Genomic DNA, 27,497 nt, shown 5'->3' on the forward strand with positions numbered 1-27,497 from the left:
TTTAAATATAAAAACAAATGGGAAGAGCAGACAATAAATAAAAAGCATGTAGTTTTTTTTTAGTAGGGTTCCTTGCTTTTTATTGTATTTTACGTAACATTACATATAATAACGCACAGGATTGATGGATTTTTTCGCTTCATGTTTTTAATCGGAGCATTCGATGGAACCAAAACCACCCGTTTACTTCTTGTAACCGCAGCTCTTTCTGCGACCACGAGCACGTTCAAATTTGCGTCCCTTGGAGCGAACGTATGGTCTGGTGTGTGAGTGTGGAACACCAGGTGCTTTGCCGAAGTGCTTGTTGGCAACACGAGCGGTACGTTTACCTTGGAGCAACAATGTGCCTTTGCCGGTTGGTGAACGAACAGCCAATTGATCGAATGTGATGACTTCACCGCCAGCAGCCAAGATGCGGCCGCGTGCCTTTTCGGTAACACGAAGAGCGCACAATTTCAATTTTGGTACTTTCAACAGACGAATATCATCTGTGACGGTGCCAACAACAACGACGATCTTTTCTTGTTTGCCACTCTGTTTCAAGAAGCGGACAATCTTTTGCAACGAGATTGGTGGCTGGTTGATACGGCTCATAAACAAACGTTTCAAGATGATTTTGTTGAACTTCTTGTATGTACGTCTGTACAAGAAACGGTACAACTGCCGGAAAGAAAAAGAGAGAAAAACCAAGAATTTGTTACATTCATTCTGGTTCACATTCACTTTTGTAAAACAAAACAAAAAATATTCCGTTCGAGGGAGTATTGGTTTATATGATCTGGTTCACATGTGATGACATTTATATGCACCGCATTCCATTTTATTTGAAACTCAAGCAAGCACACTTTGTCACACGTTCATTGTTGTTGTTTGACATTTTAGTTTGGGATGCTTTCGATTTGCACAACTACTCATATCAGGGTATGTTTGGCATCAAATTTAGCATGTTGCGAGGAAAATATTCCAACGGAATTTATCGAGTAAGTATTTTTTTTGCACATTCTATTCGTTCACTTCATCAAATCACTTGTTGGCTACAATTCTTTTTTGCTTCGTCTACAATAATAATCATGCGTTTGAAAACATAACCAAACATTACAACAACATTATTTTATCACGTTGTAAATACTTGTACTCCTTGCTAAAAGGCGAACAACACTCATAGTAAGTTTTGCATTATTTATGTTCAGCCAATTGGATATATGAAAAGCCACTGAGAACAAGATCACATAAACCATATTCCCATCGAATCTTTTTTTTTCGTTAATTTTATGAGGAAATTGTGTATCACAAAAGATAACTTACCTTAACAAGAAGTCGCAAGTAAACATCTTGACTTTTTGGTTCCGTACGACGGACCTTACGGTCGTATTTATGACAAATGTCAATACCCTAAAATTAAAAAATAACACTTTTTAGATCATATTGAAACATTGATTAATGTAAATATGTAATAAAATTGGAAAAAAATCCGCCACAAAATCGGATGATTGAAAATGAAAAAAAAAATTCGGCCGGAGAATCGATACATCACTCACCATTATCAAAGGAGAAAAGACCGGACGTTTCTATTACGTTTGATGTTGATGAGAAAAAGAAAGAACGAACAAGTAACTTCATGTGAATTCTGTCGAAGCGCCAATGTGACCAACTTGTAAAAATGAAATTACGGCCAACGTGCACATGAGTACCGGTTTTTGACACTTGGGGTGCGTTTACATATTATCGTGTGAAACCGAATGGAATCAAGTTTATTTTTAAAATGTTGAATGAAAAGTGCATTGTTTCGAGTGTAAAAAAAAAAATTCGCAAACTTTTAATTTTTTTCAAATTGTAAAATAATTTTTTTAACTTCAAACCAACTATCCGGTTGAAGAGTTTTGCAGCGTTTCATTTTTTCACGAAACTGCTGTATCATTTTTGCCACTGTGGCGCTGGCGTTACGTTCAATTTCAGTGTTTTTACAGTGGTAATCGTGTTCGGACTTGCGAGACGATATCGTAGCTAATGTCATAGAAATTCTTTTTCGGCCTCTTTCTTTTTGTGCTCCAAGTGAATACAAGCAACATGGGTTTCGCTAACGTTTGGTACTCTCATCCACGAAAATACGGCCAAGGCTCACGATGCTGGTAAGAAAACCAATTCCAAATTAATTTCTACAACGTTTAGTGCACAAATTTCCCAATTTTATGATGTTTATTTGGATTTTTTGGTGATTTTCACACAATTCAAAATCTGTACACGTGCTCATAACCACACAAATTCAGTTCGCCATATTTACATGACTAATTGTATCATCGATGAACTATTGATGGACTGTATGAATTTTCAATTCAATTTTGTCATTTTCTTGATTATTTTTCAGCCGCGCCTGCTCAAACAGACACGGTTTGATCCGTAAATATGCATTGAACATCTGCCGTCAATGCTTCAGAGAATACGCCAACGACATTGGTTTCAAGAAGGTAAGCCTCACACACACTTAACACACATGCACCCCGTGTCAATGAACAGTTGCCATCGACCGAATGGAATGTGTCGATTACGATTCCCAGTAAACATCTAAACTCATGGTTTCCTTTCTCTCTCTCTCTCTCTCTTTTTGCTTACAGTTGGACTAAATGTATTCCTGTAATTCGTAAAAATTCACCATTGGAATTAATCTAAATGAGGGTCGATACCAACTTACCTCCAACAAGAACAACAACAACAACAACAACAAGTGTCGCTGAAATCAAGTTGTACACTATTCCCATTGAGCAACCAACCAAAACCAATGTATTGACAGTTATTTAGATTAATTGCAAATAAAACAATTTTTGCAACAACATCAACAGAAAAAAAAAGACAAATGTGTTTTGTTATTTTCTATCAACAACAAAAATTTCTTTTCGTTTTTCTTTATTGCGATGAACATGAACAATATTTTATTTTCTGGATAATGAAAAAGAAGAACAACCAGTTTTTGTTTTTAACTCGTGAATGTTTCATGTACAAAAATACTTCGTTTATTGATTGATATTTTGCAGCGGAAAAAATAGAGACTTATAAAACATAATTGTTTTATTATCTAGTATTGCGATCTAAGGTTGGTACCATCCTTTGAAACGATTGACAGCCCTTTCCCAATTTTTCATTTTGTTCATACTTCGTTCGTACACACTTTCGTTTGGCACGAACACACGCTCCACTTTGCGTAATTTCACGAGTTCATCTCGTGTATTCCAAATACCCACCCGAAGACCAGCCAAAAACCCAGCACCCAATGCACTTAACTCCGAATCAAAAGCACGCTCAACTTTGAGCTTCGTCAAATCGGCCAGCAACTGACATATAAAATCATTCTTGGAAACGCCGCCATCGACACTAAAACACAGAAGGAAAAAATGAAAATAACAAATTCATTGTGAAACACATAAAAATTTGATCGATTAAAAAGAGATGATACTCCGAAAAATGTAGAAATAAGACGTTAAAAAAAGAGAGAGAGAAAAAATCGCTTACCGAATAACAGAAAACTTGAAATTGGTCTCGGTTTGTGTGCATGTGTACAGTTGAGTCAACCGAAATGCGATGCTTTCAAGGATTGCACGAACGATATGCGCATTTTTTGTTGACGGTCGAATCCCTATCAAACCAGATGCAGCTTGATGATCATTTATTGGCGCCTATCAATTTAAAACACATGCAATACATTAATTTTAGGGCCTATAACAATTACAAAGTGTCGTAAAATTTCTCTACATCTGTTTAACATAGTCGAAGTATTGCTATTTTATCGCTTGAGCCGTCGACATTGTTTTCATTATGAATATCAATTAAAAGTTTCGGTTTTGAATTTGGTCTTTCAAAGTCGTAATATGTTGGAAAAAAAAACGTGAGAAAAATGGTATTAATTACGATTTGCAAGTAAATCTGATTGTTTTGCAAAGGAACTGATCTCCAATTTTTTTCTTTTGACAAAACTTCCAAATAGAATGTGAATTGAAAATGGCTCTTAAGTAAAACTTACGCCCAAGCCACTAAATGCAGGTACAAAGTAAACATCTTCTGTATCATCAACGGAGTTTGCAATATCAGCGGATTTGGATGGGTCTTGGAATAAGCCGAAATTCATGGCCCATTGTATGATTGAGCCGGTGTCATTAGCCGCACCTTCCATGCAATATACCAGTTCGGTATTCTTTTTGTCAGCGTATCGCCACGCAACCAGTGGATATAACCCATAAATTGAAGCCGGACACTGTGATCCAGTGTTGAGATTCAAAAATGAACCTGTGCCCAGGGTTATTTTTATATCGCCTGTATTAAAACAACACGATCCCCACATCGATGCCGATTGATCACCCAACTAGATATGGACAAATGGGACATTTTCAACTGTTGTCTTATTTCAAAAATAGTTGATTTTAATCAAAAACGCAATTTCAAATTAAAAAAGAGTAAAATCCTCACCGATGATCCGATTGGAATCTCATGACCCAGCAAACTTCTGTGTATGTGCCCGAAATTATACGAATTATCTACAACGGTTGGCAACATATTGGCCTGTATAAAGTGAGAGAGAGAGAGACAGAGAGAGAAGGTAATGAACATTCTATTAATTACTCCAATGACGAAAGAAGAAAATTACATCCGCCATTCGGTGGAAATGCGAATTTAATCGCTTACCTTAATTGAAAATAAATTTAACGCCCATTTGGCCCATTGTAATGTGAATGGATCATAGAATCCGGTAGCTGAGCAACTTGTCACGTCACTGATATGTTCTGGCTTAAAATCTAAATCGTTTCCCTGTCGCAATCGGTACAACAGCCACGAGTCTAACGTACCGAAAAGGGCATTTTTGTGTTCGATTGCCGCTTGCAATTTTTTATTGTTTTGAATCATCCACGACAGCCGAAGCGTGGTCTGGGCGAGAAAAAAAAAGAGCAGAAGAAACCAATTGAATTAAATTTTAAAGAGTAAATATTCAAATTAGATCTGATTTCATTGTAATGAATAGAATCTACCGATTGCATCGGAGTGCAATTTTACCTGAGCATTCATAAGCTTTAGCACACTTCCCGCCAGAAAGCGTTTGTTCCTCGTAAACATGTACAAGAAATGTGATACGCCGTGCATTAGCTATAAAATTACACAAAACGAGTTAATTAAAACCATTATTCGGCCTGCTCAATAAGGCAGCCGCAATAAATGTTAATCATTTTGATTTACCTTAAGTGTTACACTGTCATTCCATTTTCGGACCATTGAATCGGCTCGCAAATCTTTCCACGTAATAAAATTGTGGAATGTTTCACCCGTTGTACGATCCCATGTGATGAATGTACTCCGTTGTGTGGATATGCCGAGGCATGATATGTCGATTGCATTGAGTTGAGCATCACTGATTGCATTTTGAATGGTTTTCAAAATCTTTTGCCACAATTCATCTGGATTGATTTCAACGTATCCCGGTTGTGGATACAGCAATTCAATCTGAAATTTGCGAAAGAGGAAAAAAACAAACGACATTGTTTCCGGTTAAAATCCATTCAATTCCAAGAATGTTGAGATTTTGTATAATTACGTTTGCACATGCTTTGCCCACAATATTAACGTTGATATCATAGATGAAGCATCTAATACTGGTGGTGCCAATATCCAACGACGCTATATATTTTTTATCATGACTTTTTTCGCTCATTTTGGACTTTTAACTTATAACTCCATAACAATAATAACAGGAAGGAAAAAAAATGAATCTCCGATCTGCGTTTCGGGCCAGGGGAAAAACAAGAATTTAACGAACGTGGAAATAATAATAACAATAACGAGAAGAAACACGCGATGACGATGCTGCTTATGTCGACGACTTAATGCTGACTAGCACAACCTGTGAATAGAGATTTTATGGAGAGAAGAAGAAGAATAGAGAAATAAAAAAAAGTGTCGCGTTTAGTAAAAATCCATTTTCATTCAAGCACAACTATCATTAACACACATGTATTCAAAAACCGAGAGACAGACACAAGGCAAGATTTGATATGTTTCGATTCACTGGTTCCACCACCAGTTTAGAAACGGACAGGTTTTTGTTTTGTTTTCTGAAAGTTTATTTTCTGTGTTTTTCGAAGCACTTCGATTTTATATTAATCATACGAAAAAAACAAACCCCACCAACAACAACAAATTTTCTATACGCAAAGAGCTTGAACTGGTTAGCGATACGCTGTAATAAACACAGAATTATTATTATGGTGATTGGAGTGAACAAGCGGCCCGAAGAGTAACAGTACGGTGATTTGATGTTGCGTTTTTCATAGTGCGAAAATAGCCAAAATGATTTCTCAACAGTCACGAAACGTTGAAAAATAAATGATTTGAAAATTGAATAATCGCGCATTGCAAGCCATTACATAAAAAAAGAGCGTTGCATTCGAAAGGCGAAAACAAGTTCGCGCGCTCGCGCTCACACGGCAGCTCACTCTCTCTCTCTCTCTCTCTCTCTCTCTGTCGACACTCTGATAAAAAAAAAAACAACAATCACTCAAATTGGATATCGAACGAAAGCTTTCCGATTACATGGTATAATCACACACACAGCGAGTGACGACAGATCAAAAAGTCAGCAACTGATGGAGATCAATGATGCGAACACGGAAGTGTCGAAGAACGCGCGAATAATAATTTAAAGAAAATTGGAATATCATCGGGTCGGGTCACAGTGTTTAGCATTTCGATGGTTTGATTTTATTTTTTCTGCCTCTCTATTTATCGTCATGTCATGCACACGCGGTATATTAATTTAATGCCTTTTGATTTGAATGACATTTTTTTAAATGGCGGCAAATGCAATCCATCGAATGAAACAAGCATATTTTCCGTTTAATGTAAATAAACTGCGAAATCAGAAAACACACGATTAGTTATGGCAAAATACGGTAACAATGCACTTAACAATACACTGCTCTGTGTTGATAAGACATTTACTTATTGTAAATTCGTGCTCCAAAATTGTATGTGCGTGTGTGTGATTTATTTTTTTCTTTATCAGGGTAATCAGGTTCAACAGAAATGCAACGATGATTCGCACTATTTCTCAATAAGTCAATTATTCAACACAACAATAACAACAACAATGGAATACATTGATCGTAAATCAATTCGCGAAACCATTATTCTTCAGGCCAATAACACGTACTAATTTCTTTTGCAAACAGAACTGACCACACAAATTGCACAAAATCTTCTGGCTCATTTGACTAAGCATACAACAGTTTTATGTTTTCAATTCACGTTTCTTTCTCAATTGTCTTGTTTTTTTTTGCTTCGTTTTGTTGTTGCCACCAATTTTGGTTTATTTATTTTTCTTCGTCGTCATTACAAAACTGTTTTTTTTTTGTTGGTTTTTAACATTCTTTTTGATAGTTGTTTTTCTTTGTCTTTTTTTGTTAATTATTGTGATACATGACAAACCGCTTTCGAAGTGGCAATGACCGTTGTCAGAAATAAATCGAACCGTAATTATAGATAAGAACATTTGAGTGCCATTTAATACGCATGAAACACCATCGTACGATGTTTCGGATCATGGGGTTGGTTGTATATTGCGGTCAATGAAACAAATGAAAAATTAATTCGAAAACTTGTTTTCTTTTCGCGTTGGTTCTATCAAACATTTTTTATGGCACTAAACTTTAATTGAAATGAATACAATGTAGTTCATTCTCTTTTTTTTCGGTTCAAATAAAAATCAGATTACTGTTTCAAACATTTTTTTCTTCTTATAAATCATCTTGTTACCGCATGATAAAAATCAAGCGTGGAATACAATGTAAACAGCGATAAAATGAGAGAAGAAATAAATATTTACGGTTAGAATTTTTTTTTCGGTCAGATACTGAATTTCACACCTTTTTGACTAACTTTTCATTTCTATGACATATTTCAATTCGAATGTCGTTCACAAGTGTTCGGAGGCGGCCAGTAATTTCTTTTTTATCCTGACTTTGTTCTTTCGATATTTACGTGGTGTTTTTTTTTCTTTTATATTTGTATCGATATTCTGCTAAATGCCGTGTAAGGTTTCCTTAACAGCATTCTCAAGTGATATTTTTGTTCGATTGCGGTAAGTTGTCAATTACCATGCGACCGTTCATTCACTAATAGTCGTATGTCGTAGGTCGTAAGTAAAATGTATGTGTCGCTCTCTCGCTTACACAATACCGAATACTCTTCTTCTTCATTGACGACGATCCACGCGTATCATACAACGTACACACCAGTGTACACGCATCGAACGATGTGAATCGAATGCGAAGGAATGTACGGTGCACACAACGATACATATACACACATACAATTATAACCTCTGTGGCTATCTTGTCCAGAGAAAAAGAGAGCGCATCGTACGATGACGTTTTCTATTTATGCATGTATGCGTTGTCGTTTGCTTGCGTAGCATGCTCGTTTGGCTCGCTCGGACCACATTGCATTTGTGTGCATGCGTGTGTGTATGTGCATATGTGTATGCGTGCGCTTGCTACTATGCTTGAACCACTGACGCATTGGTATTTTGTCGATTTTGAATTTGTCTCTGTGTTTAACGTTCTCATTTTCAAAACCGGTAACGTAAACTGTTTCGCTATTCTGTCTTCGTCTTGTTTTTCTTTTGTGGCGTCATCAAGTTTTTGTGAGAGTGAACATTTCAAAGGCGAATGTCAAAAAGAATACTTTTCAATCAACTTGGATTTTTTTTTTGTTTACATGTCAAATTTTGTGTGCGAAAAACTAAAAATAAATTGAATAAATACGGACATTTCAAATAACAATTTCGATAATATCGTGAAATGAAGGAAATACTTTTGGAAAAATGAAACAATTACTTGAAAAAAATTCATTCGACGATCGATAAAATTTGAACAACCGAATACCAAAACAACCATTCAACATGTCACAAATTAGTTTAACAATTGGAGAAAAGATCGAGGTAATGAAAAGAAACCAAGTGATTAATTTTTTTTTTGGTTCAATTTTATGTGTTGTGTGAAAGTGTGGTTTTAATTGTGTTTTATCTTGTTTTCATTCGTTTTTTGTTGTTGGTCAATTTACAGGATTATGAGATTCTCGATCTTCTGGGGAAAGGTGGTTTTGCTTGCGTCTACCGAGCAAAATGCTTGAAATCAGGTTTCGAAGTGGCATTAAAAATGGTTAGTTTTGTCATTATCTCTAAATTAAACAAGTCCTAATGCTAAAAAAAAAAAACTTTCGCTCCATAAAGATCGACAAGAAAATGATGCAAAGTTCGGGTATGGTGGGTAGAGTGAAACAAGAAGTGGCCATACATTCGAAACTTAAACATCCATCAATTTTGGAATTGTATACGTTTTTTGAGGACATTAACTATGTGTATCTAGTGTTGGAATTGGCGCAAAATGGTGAATTACATCGATATTTAAAAGAGAGCCAGAGAGTGAGTTTGTTTTTTCCTTGTAAATCGCAATATGTATAGCAAATGTGTCATTGACATAAATAATTCACTCACATTCACGTTTACAACCACGTTTAGGTGCTGACGGAATCGGAGACAGCGAATGTTTTGATGCAAGTTGTGAATGGCCTACTTTATTTGAAAGTAAATAACATCCTTCATCGTGACATGTCCCTTTCGAATCTGCTGTTGACGAATGATCTCAAAGTGAAAATTGCCGATTTCGGTTTGGCCACACAGCTGTCGCGGCCCGATGAGAAGCATAACACACTGTGTGGCACACCTAATTACATATCACCGGAAGTGGCGTCTCGGGCAACACATGGATTACCGGTTGATGTTTGGGGTGTAGGATGCATGATGTACACACTGCTTGTGGGCAAGCCACCATTTGATACGGATGGTGTAAAATCAACCTTGACAAGGGTTGTGATGGCCGATTTCGTTGTTCCAAACTATTTGTCCATCGAAGTGAAAGATTTGCTTGATCGCATGCTGCGAAAAAATCCCACTGAACGCATCCAAATCGAAGACGTACTCACGCATCCCTTTATGTTGAAACACCTAGGTGCGTCGCATCAAAACTTTTCAAATACGGTCGCATCGGTTGACAGTGGATTGCATACGATGTCAAGTGGGATGACATCGGCGCAAAATTTCACGGGTAAAATGGATCAAATGCGACAACGTTCCGATGAACAATGCTACTATCAACAGAAAACGGCGCCAGTTAAGGCGACAAATTTGTTTGACAAAATGGGTCACAGTGCATCATCGCTGTACAATCGTTACGATTCACAGTACAATGATTACGCGCATCAGCCGCTTCAATCGCAATCCAATGAGCTCGTCGATCGAATCGGAAATATGGGATTGATGCAACCGCAGGTGGATAAACAAATGTTTGGTGGCTATTCAGCAAAGCCAACGTTTGGCGTTCGCCATACATCAAGTGACATGCTCACAAATCACACGCCGATGCCATTGCAGGAAAATCGGTTCTATGGCATGCAAACGAATATGGGCCATCAGCCAAATTTGGCCGCTCCAACTCAAGTGAACAATGTAAATTTCCAACCGGTACTCACGAAACAACAACCGCCACCGAAACCGAAGCCCAACCCAAAATTGTGTGTTCCGCCGCTAAATTCAGAGCGTTTACTGCCGACGAGATTCAAAACAAAAGCGTGCATCTTGAGTATATTGTTCCTCGGCGAGGTTGTTGTCGAATTGGTCAAGTCCAAATACAATGAAGATCGTGTGGTAGATGTTTGTCGCATATCAAAAGATGGCCTACGCATTGTTGTTTATCAACCAGACGCTGGACGGTAAGTACAACCTAATGATCAATTCCCGGAACAAAAAACGATCAAGTTGTCTAAACTCATACTAATTTTGGGTTTTTGTTTCATTTGCAGTGGTGTGAAAATCCAAGATACTCCACCGGATTTACCGGAATCGGGTGCCGATTCAATCTATAGTTACGAAAACCTACCGTCTAAGCATCAAAAGAAATACGTGTACGCATCGCGGTTCATCCAATTGGTACGAGCAAAAACACCGAAAATCACCTACTATTCGCACAAGGGCAAATGTGACCTGATGGAAAATTTGGAGAATTTTGAACTATCATTTTATGATGGTGACAAAATTGTACGAACGTCCGACGATAATGTAACCATTTACGATTGCGATGGAAATACGTTGGCGTTGAACAATGAAAACGATTCGATACGAGCACTTTGGCTGCATTATCAAGAGTGTTTTGAGCACTGTAAAACACTTGAACGAACGCTGAGCAGTATAAACAGTGAAAGTGAATGCTTTCCAATAATTGTCGGCCGACGGCCCACCTCGGCGCCAGTGTTGGGTGTTTCAAAGTGTAATAGCAATAATTTCCTGAGTCCACGTCTTGGAGGTGTAAGTACCAAAATGGAATTAACAAAAACAAAAGGTCCAAACTAATGCGATTATCTCGTACATTTCTTTGCAGGCATCTTCGCTCATGTCACTGAACAGTGTTGCATCAATGAAAACATCGCAAAACAAAACATCGCCAATGTTCAATACGTCTTTGGAAAGGGTGATAGTGCCGGGCATTGGGATCGCAACGCAATCGCCTGATGGTGTAGTGGAGGTGACCTACAAAGACAGCACTCGATTGACTTTTAGGCAAGCGGATCCAGGCGCCGGCGGTATAATGTACACACTAGCAAATGGCAGATCGTGTGAATACACGGGAAGAGATGAAGTACCCGAAGTAGTTCGCAGTAAATTGACACATATGCCAATCGTAATCAAACACTTGGCAGCCCACAACAATGGTCCGACGATGCCACTATGCACGCCGGTCAGCAATAAATGCATGCAGCAACCAATGAAATTCTTTCGATAGGACTTTTTCTTGTTCGAATCAAAGCTCAGATTATATTTAATTATTATCATATTGAAATGAAGAAGAAGAAGAAAAAAAAACGGATAGCAGCGCTGAGCTTGCCATACTTCAACCAGTGATTCCATTGTTTTAACAAACGCACACATTCTGCATTTAAATCACATATTTATAGATCTTATTTTTTGTATTGATTGTAGAAGATTAAGTCGGTTTAAGAAAGTTTTGTTATATTTTTTTTAGTAAACTTTTTTTTAAATAGAAAATTAACATTGTAGACTGATGCATCAAACAAAATGGAAAAAAAAACAAACAACAATCGTACAAAAAATATAACAAATGAGACAATTGCAAGCGATGCTCAGTTTTTATTCCGTGAATGGTTCATGCGAAAGGTGATGCAATGCAAATCCAAGAATGCAATTAAATCTCGATTATCGAATGTCATGTCAATGGTTTTGAAGAATTTTTTCAGTTCAACCAGATTGATGGGCTCGTACAGGAGGACCGCTTTACGTAAATCAGTGTTTGCTTTGATCAAATTATGCCAGGCAATGTGAAGAGGTTCCAAGCACCAGGGTTTCTATCGAATTGAGAAATTTGAATAAAAAAAAAAAAAAAAAATCTTGATAAAAAGTGTGCAGAACACAAGAAATTAAAAAAAAAACACTCACTTTAGCTCTTAAAGCGGATGGTAGGAATATCTTGTTGACTTCTTGTTTTTTGAATTTCTCATCGACTAAATTGTTTGCGGCAAAGCCGATGTTAAAGTTGATCTTTGGACCACTATCTTCATCATCGTCGTTTGGAATATCTTTGCAATTTTCGGATTCTTTGATTTTATTCGCCTTCAGTGGGCTTTCCGCTTCATTAACACTATCGCTCATATACGGATGTGTTCGATTGTAAATGTACTCCAAACAAATGATGGCCTGTCGCCGGCGTAATGAAGGCTTCAATCCAAATTTTTTCAATTCCATCTCGAGTGTTGATGCGTCCATTTCTTCATAGTTTGGTTTCGGTGACACGGAACCAAGTTGAATGTAGTATTCTTCGTTCGATAAATCCATCCGAGTTTCTACTGTTGGCTGAGAAAATGGAGAACTGTTCGGCTTTTGCGGTGATTCCAAATTTACCGTCTTCTTATCTGGTGTTAGTTTTATTCTTTTCACATTTGACGTTGACGGTGAAGTTGAAGTTGAAGTTGAGGGTATCGCATTTCCGTATCGAGAACCGAGCACTGTTTCTGAATTGACCTTTTTCAGCGATTTTGCACCAATTGTCTTCGTTTTTGCTGCTGTGGATATCGGCGATGGGCAATGATCGAATGTCTTCTCCAAAATATTACATACACTTTGATTCATTAGTTTCTCGTCCGTTTCCTGGTTAGAATTGCCATCGATGAGATTGAAATCGATGGGACTTGGTATATAGTAATCGTAATGACAATTATCATCATCCATGTTGATATCATCATCTTCCATCGTATGCACAGCACCCTTTTTACTTTTCAAAATGGAGTAGTTGATTTCATCATCGGACAGTACGATCGATTCTTGTGATTGATTCATTTGGCTTTGACTTTGATTGTAACACTCTTCAGGAAGATCATCGGTGAATCCATTTAACATATCTCTTTCATACAGTTCTAAGCGCTCTGTGAACGACAATTTCTTAGTCAAACCGGTACTTTCATTCGATTTATGCGACACATTTCCGCTTTCGTTCAAATGTTCATCATTGCTTTCGGCCACATTTTCATTAACGTTTTCGTTTACGATTTCCAACGGTTGTAGAAACTCCTCATTCTCGTATTCGTAGTTACAAAAGTCATAATGATTTGATTCCACCATTGTTGCGTCTTCATTGACTGAAATTCAATGAAAAAGTGTAAGTGATATTCAGAATTTAGATTAATCTTCAACTTGAACATGATGAAATTTTGAGGAAATAACAAAAGCTACCGTCAACTGGTGAGTCAACACGATCTTTGAGCGTGTTTTCTGAGTCAGAATCAAGTAGATCAATCGTTTCCACAACTGGAATGTCATTGTTTATGGTTTCTTCGGAATCGATAATCAGTGGTTGGCTTTGAGTACTTTTGCTCGAATCTGGAACTGTTCAAATATTTCGCTTATTTTAATTTCAAACTTCAGTGAATTGTTTTTAATATTGTGTATTAATCAATGGCTGGACCATAGATTAAAATTTGATGCTATCAATTATTAGTTTCAATTTCGTTTATTCTCCCTTGATTTCTTAATAAAATGAAAAGAACTGGTTCCTACCTTGATTTGAATTTCCTTCACTTGAACTAATCTCAATAGCCCCCGATGAGGCAGTTTCAACAGTCTCTTCATCGGTCGGTATATTCGGTGTATTTCTTTCATTGCCTTCTATTTTTTGATCCTCTTCTAAAAAGAAACGTCAATGACTGATTTTCAATTAAAATGTTCGAGTATTGAGTCAATAATTAGACGATAATTTCATAAAATGAGTCGATAAATGAACCAAAAAATCTCCAAAAGGAAATGTATGAGTAAATTCTTACGTATTTCATCGGTCATTTCATAATCATCGTCGTCATCGAAAAGGTCAGGTGAAGGTGCTCGGACTTTATGAGAGATGGTATCGTAGGTGACAACCGTTGGTTGGAATATATCAGAAAAGTTCTGGCTCAATCGAATTTTAGTATTAATGGCATCAACTTTTAGTTGAATATCATCTGAGTCAATCACAACTGTTGCGTCTGCATCGTCGTCTGAACCCACAGCTTCATTTTGATTTGGTTCCGGTTCTTGAACTTGATCGATAAACAGTAATTCAGCAGCATTATATTCTGTGACTTGATTCGAATTTTCGATTTTATGCTGATCCGTCTCTTGTTCCATGTCTTGGATCTCCATTGGCGCATCTAAATACTGTTGTTGCGTTTCAGGCGCTTCTTTTTCATAGGCTTTAGCGTCATCAGCGGATTCATGTTCATTCTTATCAACACAACCACCAGAAGATTGAGGTTGTGATGAAATCACAGTTGTGTCAGTCTTATCAATTTCATTTGCTACGCCATCGTAAACGGAGTCTCGGCCTGGGATTTTCGACCAATCTCTTAGCAAAACGCCTGCATCCAGTTCAGAGCGTTCCACCAAGTTGTTTGTGTAGTATGACAAAATGTTGCTCTTCGTATGCATCTCACAGCCATTGACTTCGAAGAGAATTCGTTCTGACACACAAATCCGTTGCAAGCGTTTGCTGTAGATTTCATAGGGAACATAATCGGGCAAGGTAAAATAAATTGGTGACTTTGATCGCTCCGATTGGCTCGATTCAACGATTATGTTGTTCACCAATAGCTCGTCGACTTTTTCACGGATTTTACTTTTTTGCGCCTCATCTTTTCGTCGCGTTAGCTGTGTACACTTGGAATTCCACTTGAAGCGGGCGTTTGTCTTTTTTGGCATGTTGAAAAATTCATAGAAATTTTCATTCAGCTTAGCATTTGTCGGCTTAAACTCGAATTCATCGAAGTTGATCGGTTGATCAGGTACTTCGGCGGCAGCTTTTGACATTGCCAATGCCAATTGCAACTGAGCCTCTTCGGGTAAGTGACTATAATTCTCTGATGCAGCATCTCGTTTCTTCAATACCTTTCGGATGTCGGGCTGTTTTCGACGAGTTCGTGAACTTTTTGTTGTTTTTGATGGTATCGGTTTGGTGGGTGGCCGTTTGGCAACTTTTGTTGGTATCTCAAAATCGGCCATGCTGTCATTGTTATCGTTTGAAAAGAATGACTTGATTGTTGATGTTGACTTTGAATCACTTGCCTTATCATTCCGCTGCACATTTTTGGTCTTTTTTCTCTCCGACGGCTTCTTTGTTACATCTATGTTTGGCTTGTCATCAGTTATGTCATTGTTTCGTTTCACACTTTCCATTTCCAACGAAGGTTTATCACAGCTATTTGAGGTGCTTTGTGAACATTTATCGATATCAACATCTCCTACGGGAGCGAGATTTTCCGTTTTAGGCACACCATCACTTGCATTTGAATGAGAAAAAAATCGCGATATTTGTGAATTCGGCAATTGTGTTTCGTTTCTGCGAAGAAAAAACAAAAGAAACCATTGAAAAAATGAATTGGTACAAAAACAAAAACTCCATAAAACTCATCAAAATCGATCGACAGATTCGTCTTAAAACTGTGCATAAAATGCCATTTTATTGATATATAAATTTTATAAATAAATTGCTAACAGTTTTTTTTTTGCTTTTCGCCTACATTTGACTCTATACGAAATTCTATTGTACCAAAAGAAGAAGAAGACATCTGTCATTACCGATGTGTGGCGGCATTTCGGGTTTGAGATAGACACAACCGTGAAAACTTCAACCGATTCGGTTTAGTTTTCGTTTCGTCTTTGTTGTCCATGTTTTCGTGCATCTATTAATAATCTTTCGTTTGGAAATGACGACAAATCATCGATTTGTTGTCTTAAAGTTCCGTTTCGTATTTCTTCTTGTGCCGCAAAATTTGACGAATTTCACTGGCCGATTTTTGACCAACCATTTGGTTTTTCAGCATAAAAGCGTGTTCCTCCCGTTCTTTTTGTTCTCGATCGAATTCTTCGGCGGGAAAATATTTGTCCATAAACCGTTTGGTGTTTGGCAATTGACTAGAATACGAGGGGGAAAAATTGATAGATTCAATTGGATTTGCGGTAGAAATAAAATTGAAGTTTGATACTCACTAAAAGAAATACCCAATACCAAATGCGACTGTTATTCCGATTGTGCTGTACAAATTGATGAGTCTGAGTGCAGGAGTTCCTCTCAAGCGTCGTGGTTTTCGGTCACTGGTATCAATTCCACCAGCCATATCCTCTATCCTTACGATTCGCCGCCTCCTAATATCGCAATAAACGTAAACACAATGCGGTCTTCCCAAATCCAAACACTTTGCATTCAAGCAATAACACGACTTGAAGGTTATGTTTTGAAATGGCGCTAAATGTCATGTATTCAAAGTGTCAACATTAAGAATGAACTCAACACAAGTGGTATAATACATTTGAATTGGTGTGGAAGTGAACGTTGATTTAGACTTTGGAAATTTTTCACTTAAATTTTTTTCCGATCTTCAAATGTCATTTTATGCTTTGCAATATTCGGACGTTTCAGACAATGTTCCGTTCAATCTATTGAACTCGATGCAATGTATACTTTTGTTAAATGCTGAATTAGGTTAATATAGAGACATGCAGAAGAAAGCCAATTGGATTAAGAACGGAGTTCTTCTTTGAAATTCCGAAGCATATTGGCAATGGCAAAATTGCATGTTTGCCCTTCATTTATTTTTCGAATAAAAAGCAGGTAACTGTTAACCGCTTCTTCAAATGGATAAAGATGGCAGTCGATGTGCTTCTTTGTTTGGCCCATTATGAATATACAAGTGCATGTCTGATGTCTCATGCTTGTTGTGTGTATTCCCACTTCAGCGCATACATGCAAAACAGCATAAATGTCAGAGCGAGTATTTGTTTTTATATAAACGAAACGATGGTGAAATCGTGACATTCATTTTTGGTGAGTAAAACGTTCTCAATCTCAACAACATGATTCATATAAAATTTATAGCAAACAGTCCAAAACAATAATGTGATTATGAATAAACTGCAGTAAATATTTTACGGAATTTCAATTTGGATGTTTTTGTTCCATTTGGCAGCAATTCAAAAAAGTTTTCGTATGTTCTAAGCGGGAATTTCGACAGAGTGTGCAAAATCGCCGGTTGACAGAAACAACAGAGACGATCAGTAGAAGAGAGTTGTGAGAAATCAAAAGTGTCAATTACGAAATATCCATTTCACTGTGAGTGAGAATTGATTTGGAGCGGCATTTTGTGCGCCAGCAAAAGTAAAAATCCAATTCATTTATTTCTTTTAATTTCCCATAGAATTGTTCAACATTGACAAAAGCGCGAGTAATTTCTGAGCTGTATCGTAAATCATCCCGAAACACAGTCAACATATTCAATTTTCCAATTGCTGAGAGCTGAGATTAGGTTCGGGTGATTTTCATTTTAAAACAAATTTCATAGTCATGCAGAATGCTTTCAATTTGACAGTGGTGAAAATGTGCATGGAGATCGGCTCACATTGTGTGTGTTATTTGTGTGTTGTGTTGTTTTTTTTATTGTTATTGTTGTTGTTGTTTTCGGATTTAGTGTTGTCCGATGTGGTTTACGCTGAATCGAAAAGCGCGCACCAATACAAGGCCACAGTGTAGCACATAGACACATACACACGCACCGAACCCTTATTCCGTATTAGTTGACCGTCGCGAGGTGAGGTGAGAGTGCGAAAAAAAAACATTGGCATTGTCAGTCATTTTCCTTTTTTCTCGTATGGTCGCTACTGAAGCTGCTTTCAATCAAATTTTTTTTCTCATCGTCAAAGAGCAGCAAAGTTTTGAAACAAAAATACACACCAAACCAAAACACACACAAATTATCGCAACGACAGTAATTGAAAAGAAACCAATTTCCAATTGAATTTTAATAATATTTCGCACAAACCGATTCACAGAGAACGAGAGGAAGAAAAAATAAAACACAGAGAAAATGACGTGGGAACCGCAACCAGAAGGTTTGCAACAGATTATAACAATATTGAAGGAATCGCAATCGCCAGACACTGCTACGCAGCGAGCCGTTCAATTGGTAAGTTTTGCAATTTGTTGCCGTTCAAAAATGCCAAAGTTTGGTGATTCATTCAGGAAAAGTTTCATTGTGTGAATCAAATGAAATTCATGGGTATAATAATTGATGGTGATAGAAAATGGTATGGATGGATGGACGGACGGCAGATTGACATTTTATGTGGAATTTATTGTTTGCGTCGTGCATTGATACAGAAAGTCTTGTGTTTGGTTTTATCGATTAAGCAAGATGTGATTTAATAGTTTTTCTTCTTCTCGGTGGTGATGGTTCATTGTTTGTTTGTTTTTCTCTTCTTTTTCTCTGTTTTGTTCTGTGTGTTGCGCGACAATTCCATCCGGTTTTATTTGTAGAAATTGGAAGAGCTGAATCGATATCCGGATTTTAATAACTATCTCATTTATGTGCTGGTGCGATTGAAATCAGAAGATGAACCCACACGATCGCTAAGTGGGTTGATACTGAAAAACAATATTCGACTGCATGGCAGCACATTGCAACCGGAGATTGTTGAGTATATTAAGCAGGAATGTTTGATGGCAGTTGGCGATCCGTCGCCATTGATTCGGGCCACCGTCGGTATTCTAATCACAACGATTGCCAGCAAAGGTGGTCTCAACAGTTGGCCACAATTGCTGCCGTCACTGTGCGAAATGCTCGACTCACAAGACTACAATGTGTGCGAAGGTGCTTTTGGTGCGCTGCAAAAAATCTGCGAAGATTCCACCGAGGCATTGGACAGCGAAGCACTCAATAGACCATTGAATATCATGATACCAAAATTTCTACAATTTTTCAAACACTCCAGCCCAAAAATTCGATCACATGCTATCGCCTGCATCAATCAGTTCATCATAAATCGAACGGCCGTTCTAATGCTGCACATAGACACATTCATCGAGAATCTGTTCCAATTGTCAACAGACGAGGATCATGAGGTGCGGAAAAATGTGTGTCGTGGTTTTGTGATGCTGCTAGAAGTACGAATGGATTGTCTATTGCCAATTATGAACCAGATCATTGAGGTAAGTTAATTGCGCCACCATGCTCAGAATGAGAGCTCAAAATCAATTTTGAATGGTTTTGTGTGTTTGGTCGATTTCAATTAAGTGCAATTTCATCTTACTTTTTTTCGCAGTATATGCTTTTGCGAACGCAAGACCAAGACGAAAGCGTTGCATTGGAAGCATCAGAGTTCTGGTTAACCTTAGCAGATCAATCAATTTGCAAAGAAGTATTGGCCCCGCATCTAGCCAAATTGGCGCCAATTTTGGTGAACGGAATGCGGTACTCAGAAATCGACATCATTCTACTGAAGGTAAATTGGTTCAATTCATTTGAATTCACGTCTTAACATGATTTAGTTTGATTTTGCTTGAATAAAATCGATAAGTTGCACATTGGTGGAAGCGTGCAAGTGGAGTGTTTCGAAAGTGTGAAACAAATTGTGATCTGTATTTCTTTCTCTGGTGTTAAGGGTGATGTTGAAGATGATGCAATGATACCCGATCGAGAGGAAGACATAAAACCGCGGTTCCACAAGTCGAGGACGCATACAGTGAAACAGGAGATCGATGGGCAAGATCATGATGAGGACAGTGATGACGATGATGATGGCCTAGACGATGACAACTCGTTATCCGAATGGAATCTGCGTAAATGTAGTGCGGCCGCATTGGATGTGCTGGCCAATGTATTCCGAGAGGAGTGTTTGCCCATTGTGTTGCCCATCCTAAAAGATACACTGTTCCATCCGACATGGGAGATTAAGGAGAGCGGCATTTTGGCCCTTGGTGCCATTGCCGAAGGCTGTATGTCTGGCATGATTCCACATTTGCCCGAACTGATACCGTACTTGATTCAATGCTTGTCGGATAAAAAGGCTCTAGTCAGATCGATAACATGTTGGACACTGTCACGATATGCCCATTGGGTGGTCACACAGCCGCACGAACAGTACTTGAAACCATTGATGGAAGAGCTATTGAAACGGATTCTCGATGCCAATAAGCGTGTGCAAGAGGCGGCCTGCTCCGCATTTGCCACATTGGAAGAGGAAGCGTGCACGGAACTTGTTCCTTACTTAGGTTACATTCTAAAGACATTGGTATTTGCATTCTCCAAATACCAGCATAAAAATCTATTGATTCTGTACGACGCCGTCGGAACACTGGCCGATTCAGTGGGCCATCATCTAAACAAGCCAGAGTACATAAATATTCTGATGCCGCCGCTTATTGAAAAATGGAATCTGCTGCAGGACGATGACAAAGATCTGTTCCCATTGTTGGAATGTCTGTCGAGCATTGCAACGGCGCTACAATCGGGATTTTTACCATACTGTGAACCAGTCTATCGTCGATGCATTTCGCTCATTCAACAAACGATAAACCAACAAGAGCTAGCAAACAGTTCGAATCCGACCCAATACGAACAACCTGACAAAGAACGTATGATTGTTGCACTCGATCTACTGTCCGGCTTAGCTGAAGGCTTAGACGTTCACATCGAATCGCTGGTTGTGAATAGCAACATTATGCAATTGCTATATCAATGTATGCAGGATTGTATGCCAGAGGTAAGCAACCGATTTGTTATCGAACCCAAATTGATTCCATTCCTAATTAATGTTCATTTCTTCATGTCATATATGCATGTGTATAGGTGCGTCAATCGTCATTCGCACTGCTTGGAGATTTGACAAAGGCATGTTTTCAACACGTAATGCCATACATGCAGGACTTCTTTCCGATTCTCGGTCAAAATCTAAATCCAGACTTCATATCTGTGTGCAATAATGCAACGTGGGCAATCGGAGAAATTGCGATGAAATTGGGTCAGTAATTATTGGGTGACTTATTGCAAATGGAAACCGTTGCAATTTTCACGTCATTCAAACTGATAATTTTGTATATGTTTGTGTGTTTGTTTACTTCAATTTAGGTGAGGGAACAAGGCCGTATATTCCACTGGTGCTAAGAGAGTTAATTGTCATAATCAACCGACCTAACACAACAAAAACATTACTGGAAAATACAGGTAAGAATTCTTCACAAGTATTAAGCGATTGCTGAGTCGCGCGCGCGAGTGTGTCTTCATATCTCGCTCTCTCTCTCTCTCTCTCTCTCTATCTTTCGTGTTTGGGTTTTTCATCGTATATGAGTTTTCAATTTATTACTTTTGAACATCGTTTCATTCACCCGAATACTTTTTTCTCTCTCTCTCTCTCTCTTACTCACTAACCCACACACACACTCTCACACATAAAATAACCTCGAACAAAGCGCACAAAAACATCCATTGACTTTCTTTGCTTCAACAAGGCGATGATTCATATGCAAATCGCATACCAATTCACAATTAATTTATTTTATAATGTCAAGTACAAAGATGCAAAAATTCGATGCTTGTTTTTGATTTGACAACAATATAACAACAACAAAATTCTAGCCCAAAAAAAAAACAAATCCCCCGCCCCCCCTTAGTTTAAACAAAAAAAATTTATCATATGAATAAACGAACAAAAAAAAAACCAATTGAAATTAAAATTCATTTTTATCAGTAACCGTTTTTGTCAAATTAATCTTAATAATTCATTGTATTTTTTTTTATATTGACCATTTCTCATTTCTTTCTGTTTCCATTGTATTTGTGTTTCGTTTTCTTTTTTCTTTCATTCGACGTGTGCTTTTCATTTTTGGACTTTCTGTTCCCATTTTTGTTTCATTTTTTCTTTTCGTTCTGCTCCGAATTTTATTCTCACAATTCTATCTTGTGTTCTTTTTTAATTCTTCTTATTCTTCTTCTTTTTGTTGTATATTTTGTTTGTTTTTTTTTCTTTAGCTATAACAATCGGTCGTCTAGGTTATGTGTGTCCTGTTGAAGTGGCTCCTTACTTACAAGATTTCGTACGACAGTGGTGTGTAACATTTTTTTTCTATTTATTATAATTACATTTAAATTTTTTAATTATCCTTATTGATAGAAGAAAAATAATCAAGCAAATTTTTTATATTAGATGGTCCAATTGGATTCGAGAAAGAAAATGATAGTTATTTTTTTTGCATCAACAAAAGCTATCAAATTTGACCATCTAATTTTTATTGAATTAATTTAGTTTCATTATTCAATAATTCTAGTATTTCGTTGATTGTTCATTTTTTTATTCAGTTTCCAACAACAACAACAACAACAAAAACAAATTATGTGTTTTTCTTCAGATCCACTGAAAAATGTACCAATTAATACGCACATCATATCAAGCTTTTTGTTTGGTTTCACCCGTTAATTACCATGCGTTCGATTGTTCATACAAAATGTTGAATTTTTAAAACTCTTGGTTAATATATGGGTTGACATTGATTGAAATTGGTTTTGGAATGATGAAAAAAATTGGAAACAGTCTAAATCGGAATGTGACACAAAAAAATTGGTTCGAAAATGTACCAATTGCACATTGTGCTATAACATGTTTTTAAACAAAAATTACCAAAAAATTTCGAGAAAAAAACCCTCCTCGAGTGCGAATATATTTTCAAATTTCAAGCATTTTCGATTGATAATTCACTGCTTTTCTAATTGTTTTATTTTCATGTTGTGTTTTTTTTTCTGGCAAATTTTCTATTCAGTTTTTCAAGACACATAATCTGTTTGAAAGCAGCAACCATTTTCCGTACTTATGATTTTTTTTTTCAAGAAACAAATAATCTGCGTGCATTTTTTTTCTCGAATAATCCCGTGGGAATTTACGGAATGAACATTACGTGTAATTTATTCTAACATCTTTAAAAGTCCCATAATGATTTTTGTTCAAAATCAAACAAATTCCATTTTCACTACATTTTCCGATGTTGCGTTGTTCCGGCGGCCGGGTCAATTGTGATGTTCTAATGGTTTGTTTTTTCTCCTCTTTTTTTTCTTTTCTTCCGAAACCAAAAAAAAAAAACAGGTGCACCTCGTTGCGTCATATACGTGACAATGACGAAAAGGACTCGGCGTTTAGAGGCATGTGTAACATGATAACAGTAAATCCCGTTGGTGTGGTGCCCGATTTTATATTTTTCTGTGACGCAATTGCATCGTGGGTGAATCCACCGAGTGATCTGCACGCAATGATCCAGAAAATTTTGCATGGCTTCAAAACACAAGTGGGCGATGAAAATTGGCGACGCTTTGTCGATCAATTCCCGCCAAATCTGTCAGAGCGTATGGTGACTATGTACGACATCTAAAGCGGACACCGTCCGGAGGATTAAGAGCAAACAAGCAGCCAATATCGCACCAAATACACACACATAAACACACAACACAGACGAGAGATACAGTAAACCTATGGAAATATGAGCGTAAATATGTGTATGCATTTTCCTTAAGTGAAACTCTTTACACAAATTCCATCAAATACCCCATTTTAACCACATACACAAAGAAATTCACGGAATAACAAAAACAACCAGCAACAACCAACAGCAAACAGAGAAATAAGAAAATACGAGAGAAATAGCGAGTGGCAGGTTTTATGTAAATTTACGAAGAATGGAAGAGAGTGAGAGTGCGAATGAGAGAGCGACATTTTAAGGACTTTAACGAAATGATTAACACAAAATCATGCAAAACAGGCTACAATTACCAATGGAATCACAAACATTTCAAACACTCACTGATTTACGAATTAAACCACAAACAAATAGGTCGCATCATTTCAAAATAAAATTGCCACAAATTTTAAAGAGAACCATCGTAAAGAAAGAATACGAGCAACAACAAAAAAACCATCAAAATCTCAGAAAAAAAATTCATTATTTGTTTCTATCATTTTAACTTATATAAAAAAAAAGTAGAACAATGCAATTGCACATCCTTTTTTCACTTCCAAAACAAAGAGAAAGAAAGAAGATGAGAAAACAAAATGTACCAAATTTGATAAACAAATATTTCGAACTGTTTTTTTCTTTTAATTTTTAAACGAACTAGCGCCCGTTATTCAAATTGTCAATAATATTTTTTTTAAGTATTTACCTTTGATTTCTTTGTTAAAAAGAAACATACACACACACACACACCTATACATTTCTATGGTTGGAAAAATAAAAGTAAAACGGATCACATTTCACGAATTGAGAAGTAGTTGAACATTTCATTGGAATATGTAGAGAAAAAAAAGAGAATAAAAGATGTAACAAAAACACAAACGAAATTTAACGCTAACAACAAACCAAGTGATTTTTCTTGTGCGAATGGAATAGGAGTAGAAGACATGTGATTTATTACGATAAAATAAATCAAAGGGAACAGAATGGAACCAAGTTGATAAAAGAAAGCAGAAAAAAAAAATAACCAAGAAAATGTAAGAAGAAAGTAAATCTCAGACTTTGGAAAAGTAACACGTGTAATTTTAGACATTACCCAATATTTTATTAGTCATAAATAGCAGCGCGTCTTTAACCATGATGATTTAAAAAGAAAAAAACAAAAAATTCTCTGTCTCCCTCTGATAAATCGAGACACAAAAACAGGGAGATATATGTCTTTTAAATTGAAACTTATTTTTTTCTTTCTTAATTCGTTCGATCGTTCGTTCATTTGTCAAAAGACAAAACTTTTTTAAAATTTAAAAAAAGAGACCTTGATTTTCGAAATTGTGCGAAAAAAAACTCAAAATTTAATTCGATGAATTGAAAATGTGCAGATTTAGAGAGAGAAAGAGAGCTCTGTGAGTAAAAATTAAAAAAAAAAAATGGATAATGTTACAGTAATAGTAGGTTTGTGATTCCTCTAGTTGGAATGAGATTCAATAGCGCTTAAATGGTAGAGAGATTTCGGTTCCTGCGTTCGAAATTTCACGCACATAGTGCACCGATGTTATGACGCATGGATAAAACCACAAACACACACACACACATACTTAATTGAAGAGTCAATTATCTGAAATTTTACTATAGATAAACAGCCAATCAATCAATACTATAAAATACATGTCAAAAACCAAGCAAAAAAAAAACAATTTCCATGTATAAAACCGACAACAATACACGTTCCCCCCAATCAACAACTCCATAGATTCCTGTCACTTCCTTTAGCTAAATCCAATAATCCTTCAATACTGATTGCTTTCCGGGGAAAAATCGTCTAACCTTTTTGTCCATGGCTTTTATTATCGATGCATTGCGTCGGGAAAAAACCATTCAACTGTTCTGTTCCAATTTCTTTTTTTCGTTCGAATTTACATTCAACACAACAACATTTTAAAAAGAAAATGGTCCAATGCAGCCAATTACCAAGCTAAACTTAAATTTAACCAGAGAGAAAACAAGAAAAAAAACACACACACACAATGTGTATGATGAATGAATGTGAAATGGTGTGATTGTGAAGAAAACAAATTGAATAAAAAAATAATAATTCTGTAGACTTTAGTTTAAATATCCTTGTACAGTAGGGTGTACATGTGCTAAGTGTCGATTTGCGTAATCAAAAACCACAAAACAACAAGAAACAAAACAATTTGTCGTGTATTTTTTTAGAAAAGACAAAAAAAACAACGGAGATGAATGGAAAACACAAAACAATTATTATCAACAACCGAATACAAGTGATTTTTTTATTAAGCGAGAAAAGAGTTTAAAAAAAACAAGCAAAATCAATATGCAGTTAGAGGAACAAATAAAACAAGATGAATTATTTATTTTTGAACACACACACACACACACTCACAATCTCACATAATTACTGCAAAATAGATCAAGTTAAAATTTATTATGAACCAGAGAATCACTCATTGATTTCCAGAGCAACAGAAGAATATTTTCGACGTATATGCAAAGTGAATCAATTTTAGGGTATTTTCTTTGTTACTAGTGCAGCTTTGCCAAATTTTTTCAATCATTTTTTTTCTCCATTTTGTTTTGTATCTCATTTTCTGTGTCTTAATATCTTTTCGCCTTTGTTTTTCTCTTAATTCATGGATTTTCTTGACTTTTTTTTCATTACTCGTTTTGTTCTCACACGGTTTCTGTCCATTGTTGCCAAGAATATGATTATCTGTTTGATCAGCCTCCGTGCGCGTTTCGCTTTATTTCAATTGTTTTGTGGAATTGAAAAGATGAGACTTATCGTTAACAAAGAATTGCAACTAATTCAATATCAACAGGTTTCTGTGTATAAAAAAAACAAATACTATTTTTTAGATAAGGGAGTGTATCACGGATAAGCATCAATTAAGCACACTTGGATCGATGACCAAAAAAATATTCTGGAAAATTTCTGTGCTATTTTTTCGAAAAATAAAAAAAAAATAACACAAATTAAGAAAGGAAAAAAGAGACAACAAGAACACAAACAAAATATATAAATACCATCCAATTTACTGTAAAAAGCGTTTTCTAACAAAAAATTCGTTGTTTTCTAAAATTAAATTAAAAATGTTCACAACACAAAACAAAACAAAACATGGAAACAAAAAAACAATGGCAAACAACACTAGAGACGACAAAAATACACTTTATCAACCTAGGTGGAACACATAATTAGTACATTTTATTTAACCTAAGCACACACACACACACACACGACAAATGAATTATTCGATGATTTTGTGATAAAAATAATGAAAATAATTAGAATACAACACACCACACACCAAATCTAGACACTTACACACAAACACACACAAAATACACAATTTAGAAACTCCATGAAGATTATGAAAAAAAAAAATTAAGAAACACGGAAAAGTAAAACAAAAACCAATTCTATTATTCTCTAAACTTCATTCTATTGAATAAAATGCGTCGGTATAAAAATGATAAAAACAAATTGTAAATAAAATAAACGTGAAACGTATAAACCAATGAATAAATAAATTTCAAATCTAAGAAAACCAATTATTAAAAAGGAAAACAAATACGTCGATTTAA

The 27,497-nt window shown here is 36.4% G+C and overlaps 6 protein-coding genes across 20 annotated transcripts; 3 read left to right on the forward strand and 3 right to left on the reverse strand.

Moving 5' to 3' along the window:
• Positions 1–52: 52 nt before the first annotated feature.
• LOC129578106 (60S ribosomal protein L18) lies at positions 53–1,643 on the reverse strand. The gene is made up of 3 exons (XM_055466230.1): positions 1,539–1,643; positions 1,306–1,392; positions 53–660 (listed from the first exon to the last, which is right to left on the reverse strand). Exons 1-3 carry the CDS (start codon positions 1,539–1,541, stop codon positions 184–186), a joined length of 567 nt encoding a protein of 188 aa, XP_055322205.1. The 5' UTR covers positions 1,542–1,643; the 3' UTR covers positions 53–183.
• Positions 1,644–1,968: 325 nt separating this feature from the next.
• LOC129578107 (40S ribosomal protein S29) lies at positions 1,969–2,738 on the forward strand. The gene is made up of 3 exons (XM_055466232.1): positions 1,969–2,129; positions 2,366–2,465; positions 2,613–2,738. Exons 1-3 carry the CDS (start codon positions 2,068–2,070, stop codon positions 2,619–2,621), a joined length of 171 nt encoding a protein of 56 aa, XP_055322207.1. The 5' UTR covers positions 1,969–2,067; the 3' UTR covers positions 2,622–2,738.
• A 118-nt stretch (positions 2,739–2,856) lies between these two features.
• Positions 2,857–8,297, reverse strand: LOC129578104 (putative glycerol kinase 5). 10 transcript variants are annotated; one of them, XM_055466225.1, is made up of 10 exons: positions 6,976–8,221; positions 5,987–6,884; positions 5,573–5,878; positions 5,218–5,481; positions 5,038–5,127; positions 4,672–4,911; positions 4,456–4,548; positions 4,013–4,351; positions 3,505–3,668; positions 2,857–3,366 (listed from the first exon to the last, which is right to left on the reverse strand). In XM_055466225.1, exons 3-10 carry the CDS (start codon positions 5,687–5,689, stop codon positions 3,084–3,086), a joined length of 1,590 nt encoding a protein of 529 aa, XP_055322200.1. In that variant the 5' UTR covers positions 5,690–5,878; positions 5,987–6,884; positions 6,976–8,221; the 3' UTR covers positions 2,857–3,083. The 10 variants fall into 10 exon arrangements, with proteins under 10 accessions (XP_055322200.1, XP_055322199.1, XP_055322204.1 ...); XM_055466224.1 differs by lacking the exon at positions 5,987–6,884 and having other exon boundaries at positions 7,213–8,297; XM_055466229.1 differs by lacking the exon at positions 5,987–6,884 and having other exon boundaries at positions 5,573–5,754; positions 7,899–8,222.
• A 197-nt stretch (positions 8,298–8,494) lies between these two features.
• Positions 8,495–12,221, forward strand: LOC129578111 (serine/threonine-protein kinase PLK4). Its single transcript, XM_055466240.1, has 6 exons — positions 8,495–8,974; positions 9,099–9,194; positions 9,266–9,457; positions 9,554–10,803; positions 10,894–11,395; positions 11,469–12,221. Exons 1-6 carry the CDS (start codon positions 8,936–8,938, stop codon positions 11,868–11,870), a joined length of 2,481 nt encoding a protein of 826 aa, XP_055322215.1. The 5' UTR covers positions 8,495–8,935; the 3' UTR covers positions 11,871–12,221.
• Positions 12,077–17,318, reverse strand: LOC129578108 (structure-specific endonuclease subunit SLX4). 2 transcript variants are annotated; one of them, XM_055466233.1, is made up of 7 exons: positions 16,616–17,318; positions 16,205–16,540; positions 14,419–15,965; positions 14,156–14,281; positions 13,832–13,984; positions 12,542–13,737; positions 12,077–12,450 (listed from the first exon to the last, which is right to left on the reverse strand). In XM_055466233.1, the coding sequence occupies exons 2-7, from the start codon at positions 16,306–16,308 to the stop codon at positions 12,229–12,231; spliced, it is 3,348 nt and encodes a 1,115-aa protein (XP_055322208.1). In that variant the 5' UTR covers positions 16,309–16,540; positions 16,616–17,318; the 3' UTR covers positions 12,077–12,228. The 2 variants fall into 2 exon arrangements, with proteins under 2 accessions (XP_055322208.1, XP_055322209.1); XM_055466234.1 differs by having other exon boundaries at positions 14,156–14,278; positions 16,616–16,840.
• LOC129578109 (transportin-1) lies at positions 17,145–24,796 on the forward strand. 5 transcript variants are annotated; one of them, XM_055466238.1, is made up of 11 exons: positions 17,145–17,450; positions 17,593–17,735; positions 17,821–17,928; positions 18,452–18,585; positions 18,936–19,607; positions 19,721–19,900; positions 20,060–21,160; positions 21,247–21,418; positions 21,526–21,621; positions 22,426–22,501; positions 23,531–24,796. In XM_055466238.1, exons 4-11 carry the CDS (start codon positions 18,487–18,489, stop codon positions 23,811–23,813), a joined length of 2,679 nt encoding a protein of 892 aa, XP_055322213.1. In that variant the 5' UTR covers positions 17,145–17,450; positions 17,593–17,735; positions 17,821–17,928; positions 18,452–18,486; the 3' UTR covers positions 23,814–24,796. The 5 variants fall into 5 exon arrangements, with proteins under 5 accessions (XP_055322213.1, XP_055322212.1, XP_055322210.1 ...); XM_055466237.1 differs by lacking the exon at positions 17,821–17,928 and having other exon boundaries at positions 17,418–17,450; positions 17,593–17,780; XM_055466235.1 differs by having other exon boundaries at positions 17,429–17,735.
• Positions 24,797–27,497: the final 2,701 nt, after the last annotated feature.

Source organism: Sitodiplosis mosellana, unplaced genomic scaffold, assembly GCF_009176505.1.
Source record: "Sitodiplosis mosellana isolate CC-2019 unplaced genomic scaffold, AAFC_SMos_1.0 Smas_scaffold_6226, whole genome shotgun sequence".
In the NCBI taxonomy this organism is placed as follows: Eukaryota; Metazoa; Arthropoda; class Insecta; order Diptera; family Cecidomyiidae; genus Sitodiplosis; species Sitodiplosis mosellana.